Raw genomic sequence first — 20,687 nt, forward strand, 5'->3', positions numbered from 1 at the left:
TATAAATAGGGCTAGTTTAACTGCTTTACCATTATCAGGTGCACTAAACAGTCATCATATGCCAAGGTCATAAAACTGTCTCCCTTTGCTAGGAGAAAATATGTCTGAATGGTCAGATATAATCCAATTGGTCCACCATGAGTTAGAAGCTGCTTAAACACACTGTTGGTTAGATTGTCCAGAGTCAAGCAAGTGAGAGACACGCATGTCCCTAATGAGTGGATTCAAACCTAACTGGTTCTTAAACCCCTGTGTGTGTAGGAGAGGGACAAGGACATGGAGTTTATAATAGGACGCAGAGGAGAGAGAGAAAGATTAATGCGAGAGTGCTTGAGAGTGGAGATCAGGAACAAACTGAAACAGATTCTCTCCAGCAGGTTTTACTCTGTGTTACCAAATAAGGAAAAAAGCAGTTAGAGCTATCAGCCAAGCTTACACACACACACACACACACACACACACACACGGTCCAACTTTAGCTTGTTATGGGAAGCTCCACTGTAGATATCTTGTATTGATGTCATATAGACGCTACATAGCTAATCCAACAATTGTAGACATGCAAACATCATGTCCAATCAATATGCATTATAATACAACTGGGGATTACAATTTGCATGTAAGAAGGTCAGTTGCGTAGAAAAACAAATACCAAGCATGCTAATTAATTAGCTAAATGACTATGTGCGCATATTAACACAATTTTATGCACATTTTACGTACAAATATTGCATAACATGAATTAATTAATACTTGTTTTTCACCCATACTCCAGTTCCAGTAGTGCTTTATGCTTTATAATAAAGATACCAAAGGAAGATTGGTGAACGCTCTACGTCTGTGGACATCACCACTAAACTCCAGAACAAGGACACTCATTTACACTGACCTTTAAATATCAAGATGATAAGTCACTTCAATGTTCACAAAGTGCAGTGACCTGGACTTTATTTATTAATCTTCCTCCCAGATTAATTTTGCATGGCTAATTACTACACATTACACATTGTATTACTTTATTTTGATTGGATTTATTTTACTTTCCACAAGATCTTGAAGTGTGTCTGTTGGAATTTGGGCCCATTTAGTCACACATTAGGCCTGGCTTGCCGCTGATGTTCCAATGCATCCCTAAGTTGTTCAATGGGGCGTAAGTCGAGGATCTGTAACGAGCACTGGAGTTCAGTGGAGGTGTTTATGGACCTCACATTGTGCAAATGCTACAGTCATTTTGAAATGAGAATGGGACTTTGCCAAAGTGTTGCCACGCTGAAAGAATATATGTTGTATAATTGATGTTATACTTCTATTAGCAGTTGTGTGGCTAAAACACCGGAACCCACATATTTTTGTCCAAATAGTTTATGCTTAAATCAATGTCAGAGTCAACTTACAAATCATAAAAATGGACTCGAGGACTCGAGGTCTACATCACTAATACAACACACCTCTAATACACTCCATCTCTAATACACTCCATCACTTATACAACACACCTCTAATACACTCCATCAGTAATACACTCCATCACTTCAGGTATTTGAAGAATTTCAGAATCTGATCTCAGGTCAGTACTGTAGAACACATGTAGCTGAAGGATTTCATGAACAGAGAAATGACAGAGATTCATCTAAGGGGGAGGAGGAAACGTTTTAGATGTACGAGATACCCAGTAGTTCGTCCTTGGAGGTGGGATCTTCTGTAGTTTAAAGATCTAAACACAGCACAGCGTTCCACTCTGCTGAAGGACACACAGTGATACACACTCAAGCACACACACACACACACACACACAGTAATTGACATGCCACACTGTGTTATATTGGATGGACCTGCACCATGGGGCTTTCGACTTGTTGGAGGAAAGGACTTTAACCAACCTCTCACCATCGCCCGGGTGAGTGAGAGAGTGTGTGAGTGACAGTGAGTGTGTGAGTGAGTATTCAGTTTCTGTGAGTTGTAATGGTCTAAACCAGATGTTGTGAGTGTTGTGTGTACCAGGGTTGGAAGCAAGATGTTTAAATTACTACATTTAGGTGTTTCACTTACACCCATCGTTCTCTTATATAAAATACATGTTTTTAACTTTGTTTAACACTCACCAGCATTAGTGTCACATCATCTAGGACAAAAGTTCTAGTAATCCTGAACAGAATGTGCACATGTGCTACTAAATATTCAGCAGTGAATCATTCATGAGGAAGGCAGCATCGGGACTCTCACACCTGCTGCTGGACTGAATAACGTTGGCTTAGTGCAGGCAAACATCAGACATGGATCATATAATTACAGCTGAGGTAAAACATGCACATGCAATTACATCTACCTTACATATTCATCACAGTCGTAGTATTGGAGTGATTTTAAATATTTTTTAAGGCCATAATCACAATATATGTTCAAGTGGACACATCCCCCCCCCCCAATTCAGATAAGCTTAAAATGTCTCCTCCAAAATACTAATTTTTTTTTATTTTTAAACATAATTCCACTTGGGCAGTTGTAGTTGTAGACTAAATAGCAAGGTCACTGGTTCAAGCCCCCCAGGTTGGCACTGTTGGGCCCTTGAGCAAGGCCCTTAACCTTCAATTGCTTAGACAATATACTGTTACACTACTGTAAGTCCCTTTGGATAAAAGCGCCTGCTAAATGTAAAAAATGTAAATGCTTTTCAGATTGTCAGCTCCACCCCACCCCTACTTAGTAAATTTGGTCCCTCACCGTGTCACCATATACTTGGGAGAAAATTTGTCACCACTAGTGGACTAAAGGCTGCTGCCCAAGAAGGAGCCTCCCCAAAAAATCAACATCTTAAAGCTGATTTAATTGCATCATAGTGATGTAAAGCTTGATTGACTGCGGGCACTTTTATGAGACAAAGGTAACAGTTCAGGATTTTTTTATCCTGACCTTGGTGAGAGACCACTATTCAATGTATATTCTATATACCATACATAGAGGAATTTTGTATGTTCTCCAAATGTCTGTGTTGCTTTCCAAAGCCGAGATTTTTCTTACTTTTAAAACATGCAGTAGGCAGGTTGGCAGCTCACAATTACTCAAAGGTGTGAGTGAGTGAACTGATACGTGTATGATGGATTAGCACCTTATACAGGGTGCCACAGGACCCACTGCGACCCTGACTGTAATAAAGCAATTGCTAGATTAAATAAATAAATAAATAAAAAAAGGGGGCAGTTGTAGCCTAGTGGTTAAGGTTGTGGACTAGTAATCAAAAGGCCGCTGGTTTAAGCCCCACCACTGCCAGGCTGCCACTGCCCATCAGCAAGGCCCTTAATTCTTCATCTCTTAGACAATATGATGTGAAAGTACTGTAAGTCACTTTGAAAAAAGTGTTTGAAATTGAATAAACTTATTTATTTTACTGATGGATAAAATACATGCATCTGTGATGAGGCTGCAGAACGGCTGCTCTAACTCTCATCAGCGTGAGTAACGGGGAGGTAAACAAGAGGCATGTTGACCAAAAATGGCTGTGTGCTGTGGTGCTGGACCACAGGACGAGTGGAGAGACCCCGACGAGTGCCAGAGCTCAATATTACACAAGCACAGCTGCTAAGCTTCATTTAGACAGAGGAAACTTCTACATCCAACAATGTCCAGCTGTTCATCTGGAGTATCTGTTACAACAAAACGTTCCAGAAAAAAAAATCATTCGTATTAAATGTCAAAACTATGTAGACACTTCTACTTTTTATTAACTTAAAGTGTTTCAGCTACAAAATCTGTCCAACTTTAGGGATGTCCCTTTTTTCAAAAATCTATAAAGATGATTTGACAAGTTTGAAGGTGTGAAGGAACATCAATGGTCTGGACACTGAACGCCTGGGCATAAATTCCAACAGACACACTTATGAATCTCTTATGGAGAACCTTTCTAAAATCGTGGAGGCTGCTAGGGGAGAGGGGCTGGAAAGTTTATATTAATGCCCATAGTTTTGGGAATGGAATGTCATGTGTCAACATGTTTATGATCAGGGGTCTAGATACTTCAACTGTTGTTTTTTCCATGAGAATATAAACATTTATGCTTCACATCAACACTACTGTGTGCCCTTGTTACATAGGGTGACCATATTTTTATTTTTATTTAGTTTTTCCCTTTTTCTCCCACTTTAGCACATCCAATTTCTGCCCGTCAATTATCCTCTCACTAATGCTGGTCCCTGCTCCTGATTGGGGAGGACGAGGCTGCTCCACGCCCCCTCCGACACGTGCACAGCAATCGAACATTTTATCACCTACACTTGTCGAGTGCAGTGCAGTACAGCGCTGTGTACGGAGAGCCACTCTCTTTTCCCATCTCTGTGCAGGCACCACCAACCAGCCAGCAGAGGTCGTAATTGCACTAGTCTGAGAGAGAGTCCCCATCCGGCTTAGTCCCGCCCCTTATCTGAACAACAGGCCAATCGTTGTTCATGTGGCCGCTCAGCCTCAGCCGGCAAGGCAGAGCCGAGATTCGATATGATGTATTCGAGATCTCAGCTCTGGTGAACAGCGTGTGTTTTACCGCTGCGCCACCTGAGCGGCTAGGGTGACCATATTTTAGTTTTCATAAAAAAGTACACTTGGGTGGCAGGATGGCAGCATAGGCCAGACGGACAAGTACCGGGTTGGTTCGGGAAGAAAGGGAGAGTGTAGGGTTGGCAAAGTAATTTCATGTAACTGGTGGCACCATGACAATGTGTATAAAGTACAGTTTTAAGTATTTATGGTTAGTGATAATGCAAAAACTCCCACAGCAGCAGTAACAGCATTTTCTGTTTTACCAGGTCTCACAAAACCAGACAAACTCTTTCCTTTGGCTGCAGTTTTGTGTTTTGCTGAACTGGCACCTGGACTAACCCTAACCCTAACCCGAACACTTTGCAGGTCATGCATTCTGCTTCTCAAGGATCAAATCTTAATCTCAAATCTTATGCTAGTCTACCTAACTACTAGCTTGTTATTAGCTTGGTAATTAGCTGTTGTCCACAGTGTTTAACACATGACTGTGATTTACAGTATTTACTGCATTTGTAACACAAGACCTTCAAAAGGAAATAAATGTTCGTCACAGCAACTCCAACCAAACTGCTTTGTTTTTTTCCCCATTACTGGCTGTTTATCAGTCTCCTAAGTTCCCGGTACTGTTGCTATTCGTGGGATACTGTACACGCCCCCCTATGGGAACTTCACAGCATTTTCTTAGTTTCACATGATGTCTCTTTATGACTTGTCTCAGGCTGGGACAGTTATAAAAGACATAAAAATGAAGGGGATGGATTCCCACGTGCTCAGAGCTATTGGGAGTTTCAGTTACTCATATCCTGCATGATAGAGTCGTGAGGGACGTGATGTGTTTTTCATGTTAGCTGTGGGATTTCTTATACATAAGACTAGTTCTAGACTGGCCGCACCCATCAGATTGACTAAGGTTTGTTGCTGATCACTGGACAAAGAAACAGCAAAAAATCAGAGGCTACTTGTCCAGCCTGAGGTGTTGTAAGGGATGTCGCGATATCATGTTAAATTTAAATTAGAATGAACTTTTTCATTAGAAACTTTTTCAATTTCCAAATGCTTTCAAAATCCTTCTTCTTTACATGTAACATTTTATAGGATTAATACACTGTATGGCCAAAAGTATTTGGACACCTGACCGCGAGCTTGTTGGACATCCCATTTCAAAAAAACAAACGTATTAAAATAGTGAGACCTCAGTATGATCTTTTACAGCTTAACAACAGTCACTTCTCTGAGAAGGAATCTCACAAGACTTTAAAGCATGTATGTGGGAATTTGTAAAAATTCATTTAACAGATGACAGCATTTGTATAGCTGGGCACTGACGTTGGTCAAGAAATGTTCTATTGATGTTTCAGTTTATTTTAAAGCTGTTCAGGTCAGGGTTCTGAGTGTCTTTAAACTGAGCTTTTCTTCATGTCTTCAGCAAACACTGAATGATTATAAAATGGTTTGTTTTTGGTCAGATATCTCCAGGCAGTAAGGCCTCTGTGGTGGATCTCTCTCCTGGCGACCTGATCCTTGGTATTAACGGCATCTCCACAGCAAACATGATGCACTGCGATGCTCAGAGTCAGATCAAGCAGGCCTCACACCAGCTCACCCTAACCGTTCAGAGGTCAGAGGTCGTCAACATACACATAGCTGCCGTTTAAGTAAGATGTTCTGGGACTTTAGAACAGATGTTTGGTCAGATCATTGGAACAGACTTTTAAATGTTGACATTTGGAACTTCCAGTGGTGCCAGCCCTTGTCAGATGACCTGCCGAGTAGGGCAGCCCTATTAGATTTTAAAAGGAGGTGATGGCTGGCTTTAGTTGTTTCAGAGGAAGCATGTGTTAGTCTTCACAAACTGAAAGCTACTGTGTGATAGAAAACATTTAGCAGAAACTTTGCAACTACTTGATTGATTAAAAAAAATGGGGACAATGACTCTCCCAAGTGGAAAGGGCATGCCAATGAGAGCATTAAAAACCGTACTGATTTAGCACTAATGTAGTTTCAGGTAGTTATTATATTAAAAAAGCATCATTTAGAAATTGAAACATGAAAATTAATCTAATCACTGGTCCAGCATTCTGCTTGAAAGTAACAGCGTGTTTTCCTACAGACCAGAGACCAAATTGTGGTCACCTTATGTAAATGAAGATGGTAGAGCACACCCATTCAAAGTCAACCTGGAGGCGAAACAACAGGTCAGTACAGTCCTACTGAATCCAACTCAACATTTATACTGTGAAATTTACTATGTAACATACATATTATGCACAATATACAGTAGAATCTCCACTATTTTGAATGACAGGAGTACAGACCAATAGGTGTGGGCCATAACCGGAGGGCTGCACCTTTTGTGGCGGCGGCCAACATCGACGACAAGCGACAAGTGGTCAGCTCTGCCTACAACTCCCCTATCAGTCTTTATTCTACAGGCAATATCCAGGATGCTCTACACGGTCAGCTGAAGGGACTGATCCACAACAAACCAGAGAGGTGAGTGTGGAAGGACCCTGGTACTGTCTATCTGAACCATTAATGATGTCAGACAGGTTGGTTGAACTGTGGCATCTGTAACAATCAGTCTCAGAAAATAAGACCTTGTCTTTGTGCTTAGAAGTGAAACAGAAATGGACTGTACCTATAAAGGAAACATGGCCTGTGTCATACCTGTAAGTTTTAGTGATTACGGTATGGCTTTCGTAGCTCAGTCCCAGTAAAGTAGTATGTATTTTTCAGTCCCAGTTAAAGCGTACATGTCAGTCCCTGTGAAGGAAGTCTGACCTCTATTAGTCAGTATCAGTCAAGTTTTGACCTCTGTCTCAAGAAGGGCAAGAGCTCCTTGTACAAAATGTAATTTTTGTATATCAGAATGTTAATAATTTATTAAGGAGTGCAATGTTCCAGGTAAGGAAATACACAAGTAACTTTACACAAACGGTTAAGCCCACGCAGGCGCATTGTGGCTGACAATCTCGATATTGGAAATCCTTCTTCCCAGAAGCCAGACTTATAATACTGGAAAAATGTATTCTACAGCCCCCTATCTAAAATTTGCGGTTTGGGGAGAAGGTGCAGGTCGTTTCAGGGACACACAGCACCCCATCATGTGGATAACATTAAAAGCAGATATATGAGGTTTGTTCCAGACTCTAGGATTACAGTATAGGAGAGGAATGAATATCTTCTAAATGGTTATTGATGTGATCCAGTTGAGCTGTACCAGACAGGAATGTCTCTACATAGACATACACACACAGGTTACAGGACAACTTCCCTACAAAACACAAACCACTGTGCATTTGTATTATTTTTATTTCTCCTGCCTCCTTATGAATCTCATGAAGTCCAGACATTGTAAAGACATGAACACTGACCACAGCTGAGCGAGGCATAGTTTAAGATTGTGATGATGGTTGTAATCAGAATGGCGTGTGTGTGTTTGTAGTCCCAGTACTCCTACCAGTCCCAGGACTTTAACCTGTATAGAGGAGTCGGATGTGTACCGCATGCTGCAGAAAGAAGAGGGTGAGGATGAGCCTCACGAACCTCGCCAATCAGGATCCTTCAAAGCCCTCCAAGACTTCATCAACAATGAAGGTACCACATGCTTATTCTTGAGTGGCTCAGTCAGTGAGATGTTACCTGGCTTTTATAGGCCTTCTAATTCAATATTAGTGCCTGAAGCATCTTGCAAATCCTCTTTTGACTGAATGGGCAACTCCAGATTAAAACCCATGCTTTTATAGTATATCCAAAACACTCATAGTCAGGTGATCACATACTTTCTGCCACCTAGTATAGTTTATGGTGCTGACCACTAATGCACTGTATAGCACTCAGTTGACTGGTGGAAGTAAAATTCTTAATTCTTATTGATTGACAGAAACTCGTCCAGTCATCACAAGGATGGTGAAAGCGCCAACCACTAAGACCCTCTCACCTGGAGGTAACCTCCACAAACTGCCCATGTGTGACAAATGCGGCAACGGCATAGTGTGAGTATCTGAATACGTCTGATAAGTTACGTTTAAGTATAGCTGAACTGAAAAGTTTACATACATTTTAAGAAATGTATTTCATTGACGTCCTAATGATTTCATGATTTCTGCAACTGTTCTCATACTACGATGAAACTCTGTTCCCATATTAACTTGACTAAGTCAGAAGCATTACAGTAGAACAAGTGCAAGTGAACAGTATAATTAAAAAGGAAGTCTTAAATCTTTGACACCACTGATTTGCTTTTGATTTGGCTAAATCAGACTAAAATGAAACTTTTGAAGTGTGTCTTGTCAAAGCCTTGACTTGTGCCCCATTATAATTATATGGACTCTATGTAAAAGTCAAGTCTGTGCCAGAAAACCAACCAGCTTGAACAAAAGCTTGTTGATAACTATCAAAAATAGCTAATTTCTGTAAAAAGAGCTAAGAGATGTATTACCAGATATGACATTGCTATATATACTGTTTGTATGTGAACCAGCAGATTCTGAAGGCCTGTTTGATTACAAAATGATCTATTGGAATTTTTCAATAACAGAAAAAGAACAGTGACAGAAATCATTGACACATTCCTTACAAGTGTATGCAAATGTTTCACCAGTATATTAAATCTTTCACTTTCTTTAATCTGTCAGTGGGACGGTGGTGAAAGTTCGGGAGAAGTATCGGCACCCTGACTGTTTTGTCTGCTCAGACTGTGAGGAGAACCTGAAGCAGAAAGGCTATTATTTCATAGATGATGAGATCTACTGCGAAACTCATGCACACACTCGCTCCAAACCTCCTGAATCTCAGGATTTGTAAAGCCATGTTTACTTATTGTTAAAATGAAAAGGATTGTGATTAATTTGACATTACCTGGATTTCTGTGGTCTAATCTTGATCAAAGTCATAATAACAGAAACATAATTCATGGTCAAGGCTGATAAAGTATTTAAACACTTGTAGAACTTCCTTTTGTAGCAATAACGTTTCCTGAAGTTGCTGATTAGATTAAGAGGAATTTTAGAATTTCCTGCATAAACTCTCCCATTATGGGCTCTAGTCAACATCCTAAATGAATTAGCATCTGGACCCATTGGCAACATTTCGTCTTTTTATATAACATATTTCTACTGTTGATGTACTACTGTATTTGTTCACTGACTCAATGCATCATTAGTTTCTATTAAGTTTTAGGTGACAGTTTCTGCATAAAACTATTAAAGTGTGCAAGCTGTGTATGCACTGAATCCACATATCATGATGCACCCTTCACTATGTTTCAAAGTTCACTTTGAGGATAGCATTGTGAATTTTTAACTTAATCTCTTTTTATTTATCCTCATAACTATACCCTAGAATCAGTGTGGAACATCCAGTTGACCTTAACTCACACTTTTGAAGAAGTGGTTTTCTAGGCAATGTCCTTCAATTAATTATTTAGTTTGGTATTTTTCTTATAGTTTCAAAAACATCTGCAGGTTTTTGGTTTCTTTTTCTTCTCACACATCACTGGCAGTCTCTTGTTACAATGAGACACATTCACCCACCTCCACTTTCCTCTGACCAATGTGTTTAACAGAGAAATACCATAAAATACCATAGCTGATGTGAGTTTAGATACACTGTGTTTGTCTATTATTATGACCCCAATAAAGATCAGGGAACAGTTGATTTATGAAAGACTAAGATAATTCTAAAGGGTTCACTAACTTTTTTCTTGCAACTGTACATAGACACACCAAAATTAAACATTTTACAAGTGCACTAATTTTTTTGAAAAAACACACCAGCAACCAGCATGTGTATTTGTTCATAAGCACAGCTGTGTACTGATTCATTGATTGTATGAAATGTCTGATTATTTTTGCTTTTTAAAATGGTATATGATGCTTTTTTTGCCCTGTGGGAAAAATTGGCTAAATGTTTAAATAAAAGCATTTACAGTCACACAATTATTATACAATCATTATATCATCATATATTATACAATCACACATTACAATAATTTTCCAATGGTCAGATGTAATCCCAAAATTATTAAAACATAATTATAGCTGTTCAAGGTCAAGCAAGATTTTTATTTACCGTGAGCTTAGAGGATGCTGTTCAAGAAAATACCCTTTCTTTAAAACCAACACCTTACTAAACACTGTTGCTAATTATATGGACAAAGACAAAGCCTTGACAAAGGAGATAACATAAAACAAAAGAAATGTTATTTGGCCATAATAAGATGAAGATTTAAAAATTAAAAACAATGTACCTACTTGTTCAGCGTGATTTTGGCAGTATTATTAATATTTATTTTTATTTAGCAGATGCTTTTATCCAAAGTGACTTACAATTGTGACTGAATACACTGCAAGCAATTGAGTGTTTAGGGCCTTGTTTAGGAGCCCAACAGTGGAAACCTGACAGTGGTGGGGCTTGAACCAGCGGCTTTCCAATAAATAGTCCAGTATCCAACTGCTCTGTGGCAGTTTAGCTGCAGAGAGTGCACAGAGTCTGGTGCATTGCAGAGAATGGATATAATAATGTTAAAAAAATATTTCTTCAATCATTCTTTGGCACAAACCTTAAACTAAACACTCTCGGATGTAGATGGGCATTTCAGCAGGACAGTAATCCAAACACATGTCAAAACTGTTTTCGAAATGAATCCTAATCTTGACCCTATTGAGAGATGATTTACTTTAGTGCAATGACAAATCTGCACCAAAATAAATACACTGTTCATGTTATTGATTAATAATATAACAGTATATTACATCAGCATAAACTGACAGACTATATATATACTGTATATATATATATATAACTGTATATATATATATAGCATTTTGAAATATAATACATTTACAGCATTTAGCATTTATCCAAAGCGACTTACAGTATAGAGTCTAAGAAATTGAGGGTTAAGGGCCTTGCTTAGAGGCCCAATGGTGGTAATGGTGTGGTTTAAACCAGCAACTTTTTGAACAGTTCTCAAGGTTATATCGAACACACTCATGGACAATTTAGTGTCTCCAATTCACCTCACTTTCACGTCTTTGGACTGTGGGAGGAAACCGGAGCTCCCGGGGGAAACCCACACAGACACAGGGAGAACATGCAAACTCCACACAGAAATGACCCGGACTGCCCCCACCTGGGGATCGAACCCAGGACCTTCTTACTGTGAGGCGACAGTGCTACCCACTTAGCCACTGTGCCGCCTACTGGTTTAAGCCCCACCACGGTCCCGTTGCTGCTGCTGGACCCTTGAGCAAGGCCCTAAATTGCTTAGACTAAACTGTAACTGTAAATGTAAGTCGCTTTGGATAAAGGCGTCTACTAAATGCTGAAAATGTAAGTGTAAAAAATGTAAGTGCCCCTATAACACACTGTCTGTAAAGCAATGTTGTCATAGCCAATTCCATCTCGGTTCTTTGCTTTGTTTATGCATATTCTCAGCAGGGCGGCACGGTGGCTTAGTGGGTAGCACTGTCGGCTCACAACAAGAAGGTCCTGGGTTCAATCCCCAGGTGGGGCGGTCCGGGTCCTTTCTGTGTGGAGTTTGCATGTTCTCCCCGTGTCCGCGTGGGTTTCCTCCGGGTACTCCGGTTTCCTCCCACAGTCCAAAAACATGCCACCAGGTTAATTGGAAACACTGAATTGTCCTATAGATACCTAGCCGCTAGATGCACTAGTGCATTGTAGTGCCGGTCCCAAGCCCGGATAAATTAGGGAGGGTTGTGTCAGGAAGGGCATCCGGCGTAAAAATTTTGCCAAATCAATGAGCGATCATGAGGATGACTCGCTGTGGCGACCCCTGAGAAAGGGAAAAAGCCGAAAGAAGAAGAAGAAGATGCATATTCTCAGCAGCACACAAGCTGTATTTATAGTGTCATCTCAACCAGTCACATGTAAAGCATATTCAATCACGTGTCGTTTCTCTTCGCTGCTTATTAATATTTACATTGCCTAGCAAGTGACCCTCCCTTCAGCCAATCACACGGTCACTCCTTTAGATTTCAGCCAATCATTTATCAGTACTGTGAAGGAACCATTCGTGTTGCTACCGCGGCTCTGTCGTCTGGCAGAAATCACCTCAGCCAATCACGTCAGGCTTATGCGCTGTTCATAAATATTCATTTAAACCCGGCCCTTTAGGGTCTTCTCAGCCAATCACATCTCGAATTTATGCACAACTTATGAATATTCATATAATGGCTGATTTCAGCCAATAATATTCCCGTATCTTTGCATCTTCATGAATATTCATTAGCTTGCCCGGCCGTCTTGAGAAGTGAAACGTCAGTGTTGTGCTACGTCACTTGCAATGGCTGCTTCATTCTGACTCTTGCTGGTATTTTTGGAAGTTATAATTAAGTAAAATGGTATGTAAAATCTCAGTTTCATTATTCCAACTATTTAAAAGCTATGTATTTAATGTACTTGCTTTTAGGAGTGTATTATTGTACAATACACAAGTTGTGATTAGCTTTAAGGCTAACGCTGAGAAGCGGGTCGTCTCTCGAATACGTCTGTGTTCCCTACGTAGGTGCACTACGTAGTGTTTAAATTAGAGATGTGTGTACCCTACCTAGGGCACTAGTAGCACAGTGTAGTGCCGTTTGAGACTCTTCGCTTTCCAGATGCCTGCGGTCTTGTAGTTGAACCAGCTGTTACGTTAACTATTCTTGTATTTTTGCATTTTTGTCTTTTATTAGGTGGTGACAGAAAGTAACAGTAGTATTTTCCGTCTGAGGGGAGTTTTGGAGTTCTGCTGCCAGTTCGACAGTTCTAATGGTAAAGTCTTTACTTAATTACTTGGTGTTTATGTTTGTTTATTAGGATTTTAACGTCATGTTTTACACTTTGGTTACATTCATGACAGAAACGGTAGTTACTCGTGATTAATCAGTTCACAAGTTTAATGTCAAACACAGTCATGGACAATTTTGTATCTCCAGTTCACCTTACTTGCATGTTTTGGACTGTGGGAGGAAACCGGAGCATCCGGAGGAAACCCATGCAGACATTAGGAGAACATGCAAACTCCACACAGAAAGGACCTGAACCACCCCACCTGGCATTAATTGGTGTGGCAGTGTAACTGTAAAGTGATACAGTAATATATTCACAAGATTCATCAGTTGAAGTTTAATGTCAAACACCGTCATGGACAAGTTTATATCTCCAATGCATCTCACTTGCACGTCTTTGGACTGTGGGAAGTAAACCCACACAGACACGGGGAGAACATGCAAACTCCGCACAGAAAGGACCCGGACCGCCCCATCCATCTGGGAATTGAACCCAGGACCTTCTTGCTGTGAGGCGACAGTGCTACCCACTGAGCCACCATGTTGCCCGAGCTTAATGTAACATTAATGTCTTAATAGCCTAGTAGTATACCATACCAGCAACTGAGACAATGTGATACATCTCTACCTTTTATAGGCTACAACTTAAATGTAATTGCATTTCATTGCATGCATCTAGATAGCAGATAGCAGATGTAGATATAAAAAAGTGCGTCATAGCAGTCTTGGAATTAAATATTTTTTAAATATTTTAATTTTTCTTTCTTCTGTGACCTAATAATAAAAATATACAAAATTTGTCCGAAAAACATGTGTAAAATAATAAGTAAATGAGCGGTTGCTGAAATTCTCAAAATCTACAGACAACTTGATATACATTTCTTCTCTAATTGTGTGTAAACTTTTAATTCCAACTTTGGGTAATTATACTGCTCGAACATTAAACGTTGTTTTAACTTCTTTTAGAAACCCAAGCACCGACTGCCATCTCCAAAGCGTTCTGTGATCTCCGCTCCAGAGTATCATCTGAAAGTTTGGTCTTTGTGGTGTGTAACAGTCCTGTCCTGCTGTGGCCCAACAAAGCTTTTCGATCTACAGTGGAGACTCTGACTGAAGAGACGCCATGTAGAGATGTCCAGCAGCACATTGAGTGAGTCTAGAGAATTCTAGATGGTACTATTTTGACCAACACCTAAAGACTGATTGTAATGAGGTCCATTTCGGACCATTTTTGTTCCATTTCTCAGATTGGAACATGGAGCAATTAAGAAGACTTCAAAAAAGAGAGATAAAAAAGATGCCGGTCCTGTAAGTCATGCGCTTAATCACAATTTTGTGTAGCTGTGATGCTAGCAGAGTTGAGGTAACAACACTTTGTTGTGTTGTTAAAAAAAGGCTGCAGATTTGGTAAGCTGTTAAGAGGCCATAGATCAATAATTTTTTTTTGCTTTTATATCTGGATCTGTGGTGTGTTTATTAAGGAGAATGCTCAATTCGCTGCAAGACGAATACCTTTATCAGTGAATAAAAGTATTATGTATTTTCTCTGGTGTACAACCAGCTTGTACAAAAAAAACAAATGTAAAGAGGTGTAAAGGTTTTTTGTCAGGCTGATTTCAATAAACAGTAGTTATTTGAGCCATTTGACCATTGGGTGGGTATGAATAAAACACAGTTCATACATAAAATCAGTTATTGGTATTGGTCACATAAGCTAGCAATGTGTCTATGTTAATGTGGACTGGACCGTTAAAAGCATGCTGGAATTGGTACTGGCAAACATGAAAAATATTTACTATAATAACATTGGTGTTCTCTCTCTCTTTCTTTCTCTCTCTCTTTGTGTATAGACTGTAGTAAATCTGAAGCTGATGATGGAGGTGACAGATTCGGGGAACAGTGGATCTCTCAGTCTGTGTAGAATAATAAAACAGCAGCAGTGTGTGATGATTCCTCTCTCCATGGACTGTGCGATCTCTGCAGCCGGCCATGACACTCTGGGCTCGTGAGTAAAATGCAGTCATGCCTGTAAACACCCAAAAGCAATGGATGTGGCCACATGACACATAAAATGTGTGTAGCAGGATTAATCGCCCCTATTAGTTTAAATAGAAAACTAAAGGTATTCATTCTCAACCTTGTTAGTAATGCAGCTGAAACATTAAAACGATGTGAATATGTAAAAATCCAATGTTACTATCAGGTTGGGTAATAATTGTAAGAGTTTTAGATCAACCGTATTATTGTCAAACACCATCATGGAAGCATAGGAGAGCTGTACAGCCTTACAGAGGTTTTTTTTTTAATCTTATTTGCACCAAAGGTTGTCATTGGAAAATCACATATCACCATGAATTCCAACAAAATGAACTAAATATATGAAACAATGCAAGGGAATTTAAAAGTCTTTGAAGGGAATCGTAAACATACTACACCTCTGCCACAGTTTGTGTGTAATATCAGTCTGTTTCTGTAGTTGATGGTTCAATTTGTTGATTTAGTTTCTTTACCCTGTTTTTTCCTTCTGTCATTGTTTTCTGTGCAGGTCCTTTTCTTACTCCATTCGTTCCCCCAAATCTGCTTTTTCAAACAGTATAAATATGAGCAAGTTTTGTTTCAGTGGTGCAATATCAGAACGCAAACGTGGATTTAATTATATGTTTTTGATTCCTGATAATTTCACTTCATCATAGTTACTTTAGATTTTAGTGCATTAAATGGAATTCAATTAAATGAAGTGCAGTAAACTTGTTTGAGGTGTTAGTACACCTGGAGAATCTGTGATATTTTTCTCTTTTCTGTTTTTACAGTGTGTGTTTGGGTCTAGTGGAGGCGCTGTGTAGTCAGTTATCAACCATGGAGGAAACGGTGCTCAAATACAGAAAGAGCAGAAATGTGCTGGTTCCTCAAGCGTTCCATTTTCAGCTGCCTGCTTCAGACAGTCTGGTGACTGTTGTATATCCTGCAGGAGTTACAGAAACTGATCTGCTGTCTGTCAGAGCCGTAAGCAATGTGTCTATGATCTTTAGGACTGCATAGGCACAAATTCCTATAGATTTACTCAAAAATCAATGTCTAGTTAATTAAGTTTATGAATCGATATCTTTCTTTTATATCAAGGAGCTGCACAGGAAGCACAACCTGCCACTAGACAGGCCATGTTTCCGCCGCGCCAACGCTTTCCACTTTCCAGACGATCCATATAAAGATGGCTACCTGCGCAATCCACACACACACCTCAGCACACCCAATATAGACGATGCCAAGGTAAAGCCACACACACACACACACACACACACAGTTCCCAAACCTATAAAAAAGTGTCATTAATAGAAAATGTGATGCAACACAGTGGTAAACATGCTTCAACATTTTTTCAAAATACAATTAATTTGGTCAGTGAAACTGGAAATCTTTTCTTTGTCATTTCAATAAAGATTTAAGAGAATTAACCGAAAGCACAGCTTTCATTCTGGACTACATGCATGTTTTTTTGTAATTTGTGTTATAAATAAGGACCATTCATACCCTCTCTTTTGTGCAGGTGTGTGTCGTGCGGGGTGTGTATAGTTACCATCACTACATGCAGGACCGGGTGGATGATAACGGTTGGGGTTGTGCTTATCGCTCACTGCAGACCATTTGCTCCTGGTTCCAGCAGCAAGGATACACCGAGAGAAACGTGCCCACACACACACAAATACAGCAGGTACACACATTGTTGCTTTTTTGTAAGTCATTGCAAGTAATCCCCTAAAAAGTTCAGAATCAGGGCTAGAACATCAGGAAGCTATGTTATCTTTCATCAGTATGTCTTTACTGCTCGGAAATATTAACATGGCAAATGTACTTGCAAAATGTCTAATTAACAGGGGTGAGCACATCTTTTTGGCTATATAATATGTACAGTGAAGTTATTTAATAAAGTGTTGGTGTGTGTGTGTGTGTGTGTGTGTGTATTCAGGCTCTGGTGGATGTGGGTGATAAGGAATCCTTATTTGTTGGCTCTCGTCAGTGGATCGGCTCTATTGAGGTGCAGGCCGTCCTCAACCAGCTGCTGGAGGTCACCTCAAAGATCATGTTTGTCAGGTACGTTTTATGTAAACACACATTTTGTAGTATATGAAGTAAAGCTTTTGCAAGGTTTGACTGCCTGTACTGCACCGTAATATTGATGCTTTTGTTCAGACACTGCGATTTATTAACTCACAGCAGTAAATGAAATTAAAGTAACCTGGATTCGTTTCTCGCTTATTATCATGATCTATAATTTATTTCAAGGGGTTCCTCTGAGCGTTTAGGCAGAACATTATTATATGAGAGATTCATCAAACTATTCTTCTGTCTTGTGAGAAAGTCAAGGATCTGAACTGGCGTCCAAAGGCAGAGAGCTTGCCAATCACTTTGAGACGGAGGGGACACCCATCATGATCGGTGAGTCAGAGTTACAGTTTGGATTAATGCAAAACTGATGATCCCTTATGCTCAGAGAACGAGGGAAGTGTCACCCCAAAAGAGACCACTCCTAGCAGGATGTAAAAGCTTCAAAACAGACAGCTGAAGGAGGGTACAGGTCCAGAAAGATTAAAAACCATATTAATAGTAATATTAGTCATATTACTAATTTTCCGTAATTATATAATGGATACATTTCTGTATGTATCAGTTAAGGTACATACACCCTTTTGACACCCTTTGTGGGGTGGTCTGCTGCCCCCAGTTTGGCTAACTGAACACTTAACCACATTGTTGTTCATTCCTACCACCCAGGTGGGGGAGTACTGGCACACACTATCCTCGGCGTGGCCTGGAGTGAGATCAGCGGGCAGATCCGCTTCCTTATCCTGGACCCACACTACACCGGAGGAGAGGACCTGCAGATCATCACTGATAAGGTGATAATGAATGACAACAGCATCAGATCATAGCACACAATGAACTAGGCCTTTTTTTTAAATAATTGTTGTTATTTTAACTTAGATTTCAGGTTAGGAACATCTGTATACCTGTCTGTTTATATCATTGTCTAAACATGGCAGCATCAGAATTCATAAAATCATACAGATACGTTCCTATTAAATATCAGAGATGGTGAAAAACGTGTGATCTGAATTACCTAGCACCTTGGGGTGGTTGTTGGTGGCAGACAGGCTGGTTTGGATGCCAGAGCCTGGTCATCTTTAGGGATTTTTACACAACAGTCTAGAGTTAGAAGATTGAGGAAACATCACAATTCACCTCACTTGCACGTCTTTGGACTGTAGGAGGAAACCAGAGCTCCTGGAGGAAACCCACACAGACAAGGGGAGAACATGCAAACTCCACACAGTAAAGACCCAGACCGCTCCACCTGGGAATCAAACCCAGGACCTTCTTGCTGTGAGGCTACAGTGCTACCCACGGAGCCACCAACAAAACAATTAAAGCAGTTCTGAGATCACAGTTGGGTCTTAGTTACACAGTATTGGTTTGGTGTTTCTAATAAAGTGGCCAGTGAGAAGTTTTCTTCTTTTCTCCTCTGTGTAAACACAATTTTTGCCGTTTAGAATTAAATGCAGTAAAATGCTTAAAACTAAGTGTATCTCTAGTATTGCAGTTTTGATAGGGCTGACAGACCTGTAGCTCAGAGTTAACTGTTGCTGGGGGTGACAGCAAATCTGCTGCTCTATAAAAGCCGGTGCAGGAAACGTAACTTCACTGGTTTGCTTCGCTGGTTTGTTTTGAAATGTGTGCGATTGTGGGAAAGACCAGAGAGAAACCATGCAGCTGTACCAGCATGAAGACATCAGCTTTAGCTCTGCTGGCTGGCTGCAAATGTTTGTATGTAAATGAGCAAAAGAGGGTCTAGACTCATCACGTTTCCTGTTACGTTCACTTAGATGACCTTTTGGTTTAATGTACAGACGTGTGCAAAAGTTTGTACACCCCTGGGTGAATTTCAATAGTCATAAAAGGGATAAAGGCTTCACCAGGTTGCACAGCTCAGATTTAATTTAATTTTAATTTTATAGTTGATCAGCCTGCAAATGTCTGTTGCTGTGTTTTTTGTAGGGTTGGTGTGGATGGAAGGGACCCGAGTTCTGGGATCAGAATGCCTACTACAACCTCTGCCTTCCTCAAACGCCAAAAATCATCTGAAAGGGGAACCTCTAAGTGCAACACAACACACAGATTCCGGTTCCCAGTTGCGGTTTAGTCTTGGCTGACCCTACAGCACTGGGAGAATTTATATTAATTAATAAATGTTCGGTTAGCTTTTTTTTGTTCACGGACTAAGACTAAGAAAGGTAGATACTACTCTTCAGCTTAATATAGGTTTAATTTAAGACAGTACAGCTTAGAACAGTTTAGAGATTTTCTGATTTCAGCTCAGTACTACCTTAAATTAAATCAAAGCTGAAATGAATTAAGCTTGTAAAAACTAGCTGAGAGGCTCTGATGGTGCATCTTAGGAGTCATATCAACCGACCAGGTGTCTACACGGACGTAATTGTCTATGTCTGAATTAACCAAGGTCTCTCAGTGGATTGGCATCCTGTCTGGGGTGTGTTGCTGCACTGTGACCCTGACCAGGATCCAGGATGAAGCATTGATAAAAACATGAAAATGAATTGAAAAGTATTAGTCAGTGACCTGAATATCAGTTATGTGTTTCAGTATGCTTAAAAAGTCTGATAATCATGTGACTAAAGGAAATAAACTAATTTTGTAAAGTTTTTACACCGTTTATGTTTTGCTTTTAACCAAACAAAACAATAAATAAGATTTGCTGTTATAAAACAAGGTTTTGAATACAAGTTCAGGAGAACTATACTGTATACATATAATATATAATAAAATAATATATTTTTAGGGGGGTGGACACTGCATTTTATATATTTTTTGAAGTAAATTAAACTATTTAAAATATACTTAAGATGTTTAGTTAGCTTTACCCAAAATGAAAATACTGAATTTATTTTTACCATCCATAAACAGCAGGTAGCGGAGCTGTCTTGTCCAGGCTGGTTCCTTTTGGGGCTGTACTGGCACATCACTTACTTATGAATAATGATTATTAACAGTATGTGAATGACATAATACAGATTATAAGATATTTACTATTTCGTACATGACTAAACAATGACTATCTATTACATGACTATCTATTAGTAAATAACTATCTATTTAATCACGTGACAAATTAGCTGAGCTGTCAAACAGGGTATGGAGTGTGCTAATAGAGATGTAGGTTTTTGAACATTTAATAAATAAATAAATAAATTACAGGGCAGCACGGTGGCTCTGTGGGTAGCACTGTCATCTCACAGCAAGAAGGTGGAATGTTCCGGGTCCTTTCTGTGTGGAGTTTGCATGTTCTCCCCG

At 39.7% G+C, this 20,687-nt stretch overlaps 2 protein-coding genes across 3 annotated transcripts; both read left to right on the plus strand.

The window, feature by feature from the left end:
* The first annotated feature begins 1,757 nt into the window (after positions 1-1,757).
* pdlim3a (PDZ and LIM domain 3a) lies at positions 1,758-10,183 on the plus strand. Of its 2 annotated transcripts, XM_063008621.1 has the most exons (8): positions 1,867-1,897; positions 2,183-2,297; positions 5,994-6,145; positions 6,638-6,722; positions 6,833-7,020; positions 7,973-8,124; positions 8,411-8,522; positions 9,165-10,183. In XM_063008621.1, exons 2-8 carry the CDS (start codon positions 2,274-2,276, stop codon positions 9,331-9,333), a joined length of 882 nt encoding a protein of 293 aa, XP_062864691.1. In that variant the 5' UTR covers positions 1,867-1,897; positions 2,183-2,273; the 3' UTR covers positions 9,334-10,183. The 2 variants fall into 2 exon arrangements, with proteins under 2 accessions (XP_062864690.1, XP_062864691.1); XM_063008620.1 differs by lacking the exon at positions 2,183-2,297 and having other exon boundaries at positions 1,758-1,897.
* Positions 10,184-12,826: 2,643 nt separating this feature from the next.
* On the plus strand, positions 12,827-20,040 carry ufsp2 (ufm1-specific peptidase 2). Its single transcript, XM_063008657.1, has 12 exons — positions 12,827-12,893; positions 13,227-13,305; positions 14,289-14,472; positions 14,570-14,630; positions 15,173-15,327; positions 16,133-16,325; positions 16,443-16,589; positions 16,867-17,031; positions 17,287-17,411; positions 17,680-17,756; positions 18,093-18,217; positions 19,374-20,040. Exons 1-12 carry the CDS (start codon positions 12,891-12,893, stop codon positions 19,458-19,460), a joined length of 1,401 nt encoding a protein of 466 aa, XP_062864727.1. The 5' UTR covers positions 12,827-12,890; the 3' UTR covers positions 19,461-20,040.
* The last annotated feature ends 647 nt before the right edge of the window (positions 20,041-20,687 follow it).

Source organism: Trichomycterus rosablanca, chromosome 14 (genome assembly GCF_030014385.1).
Source record: "Trichomycterus rosablanca isolate fTriRos1 chromosome 14, fTriRos1.hap1, whole genome shotgun sequence".
In the NCBI taxonomy this organism is placed as follows: Eukaryota; Metazoa; Chordata; class Actinopteri; order Siluriformes; family Trichomycteridae; genus Trichomycterus; species Trichomycterus rosablanca.

Bases quoted from the DNA above. Each gene is read 5' to 3' on its own strand.
- pdlim3a (XM_063008620.1), top strand. From the start codon at position 1,805: ATGCCACACTGTGTTATATTGGATGGACCTGCACCATGGGGCTTTCGA. The intron at 1,898-5,993 runs GTGAGTGAGAGA...GTTTTTGGTCAG, and splicing joins AACCTCTCACCATCGCCCGG to ATATCTCCAGGCAGTAAGGC. The intron at 8,523-9,164 runs GTGAGTATCTGA...TTAATCTGTCAG, and splicing joins AAATGCGGCAACGGCATAGT to TGGGACGGTGGTGAAAGTTC.
- ufsp2 (XM_063008657.1), top strand. The intron at 15,328-16,132 runs GTGAGTAAAATG...CTGTTTTTACAG, and splicing joins GGCCATGACACTCTGGGCTC to TGTGTGTTTGGGTCTAGTGG. The intron at 17,757-18,092 runs GTGAGTCAGAGT...CCTACCACCCAG, and splicing joins GGGGACACCCATCATGATCG to GTGGGGGAGTACTGGCACAC.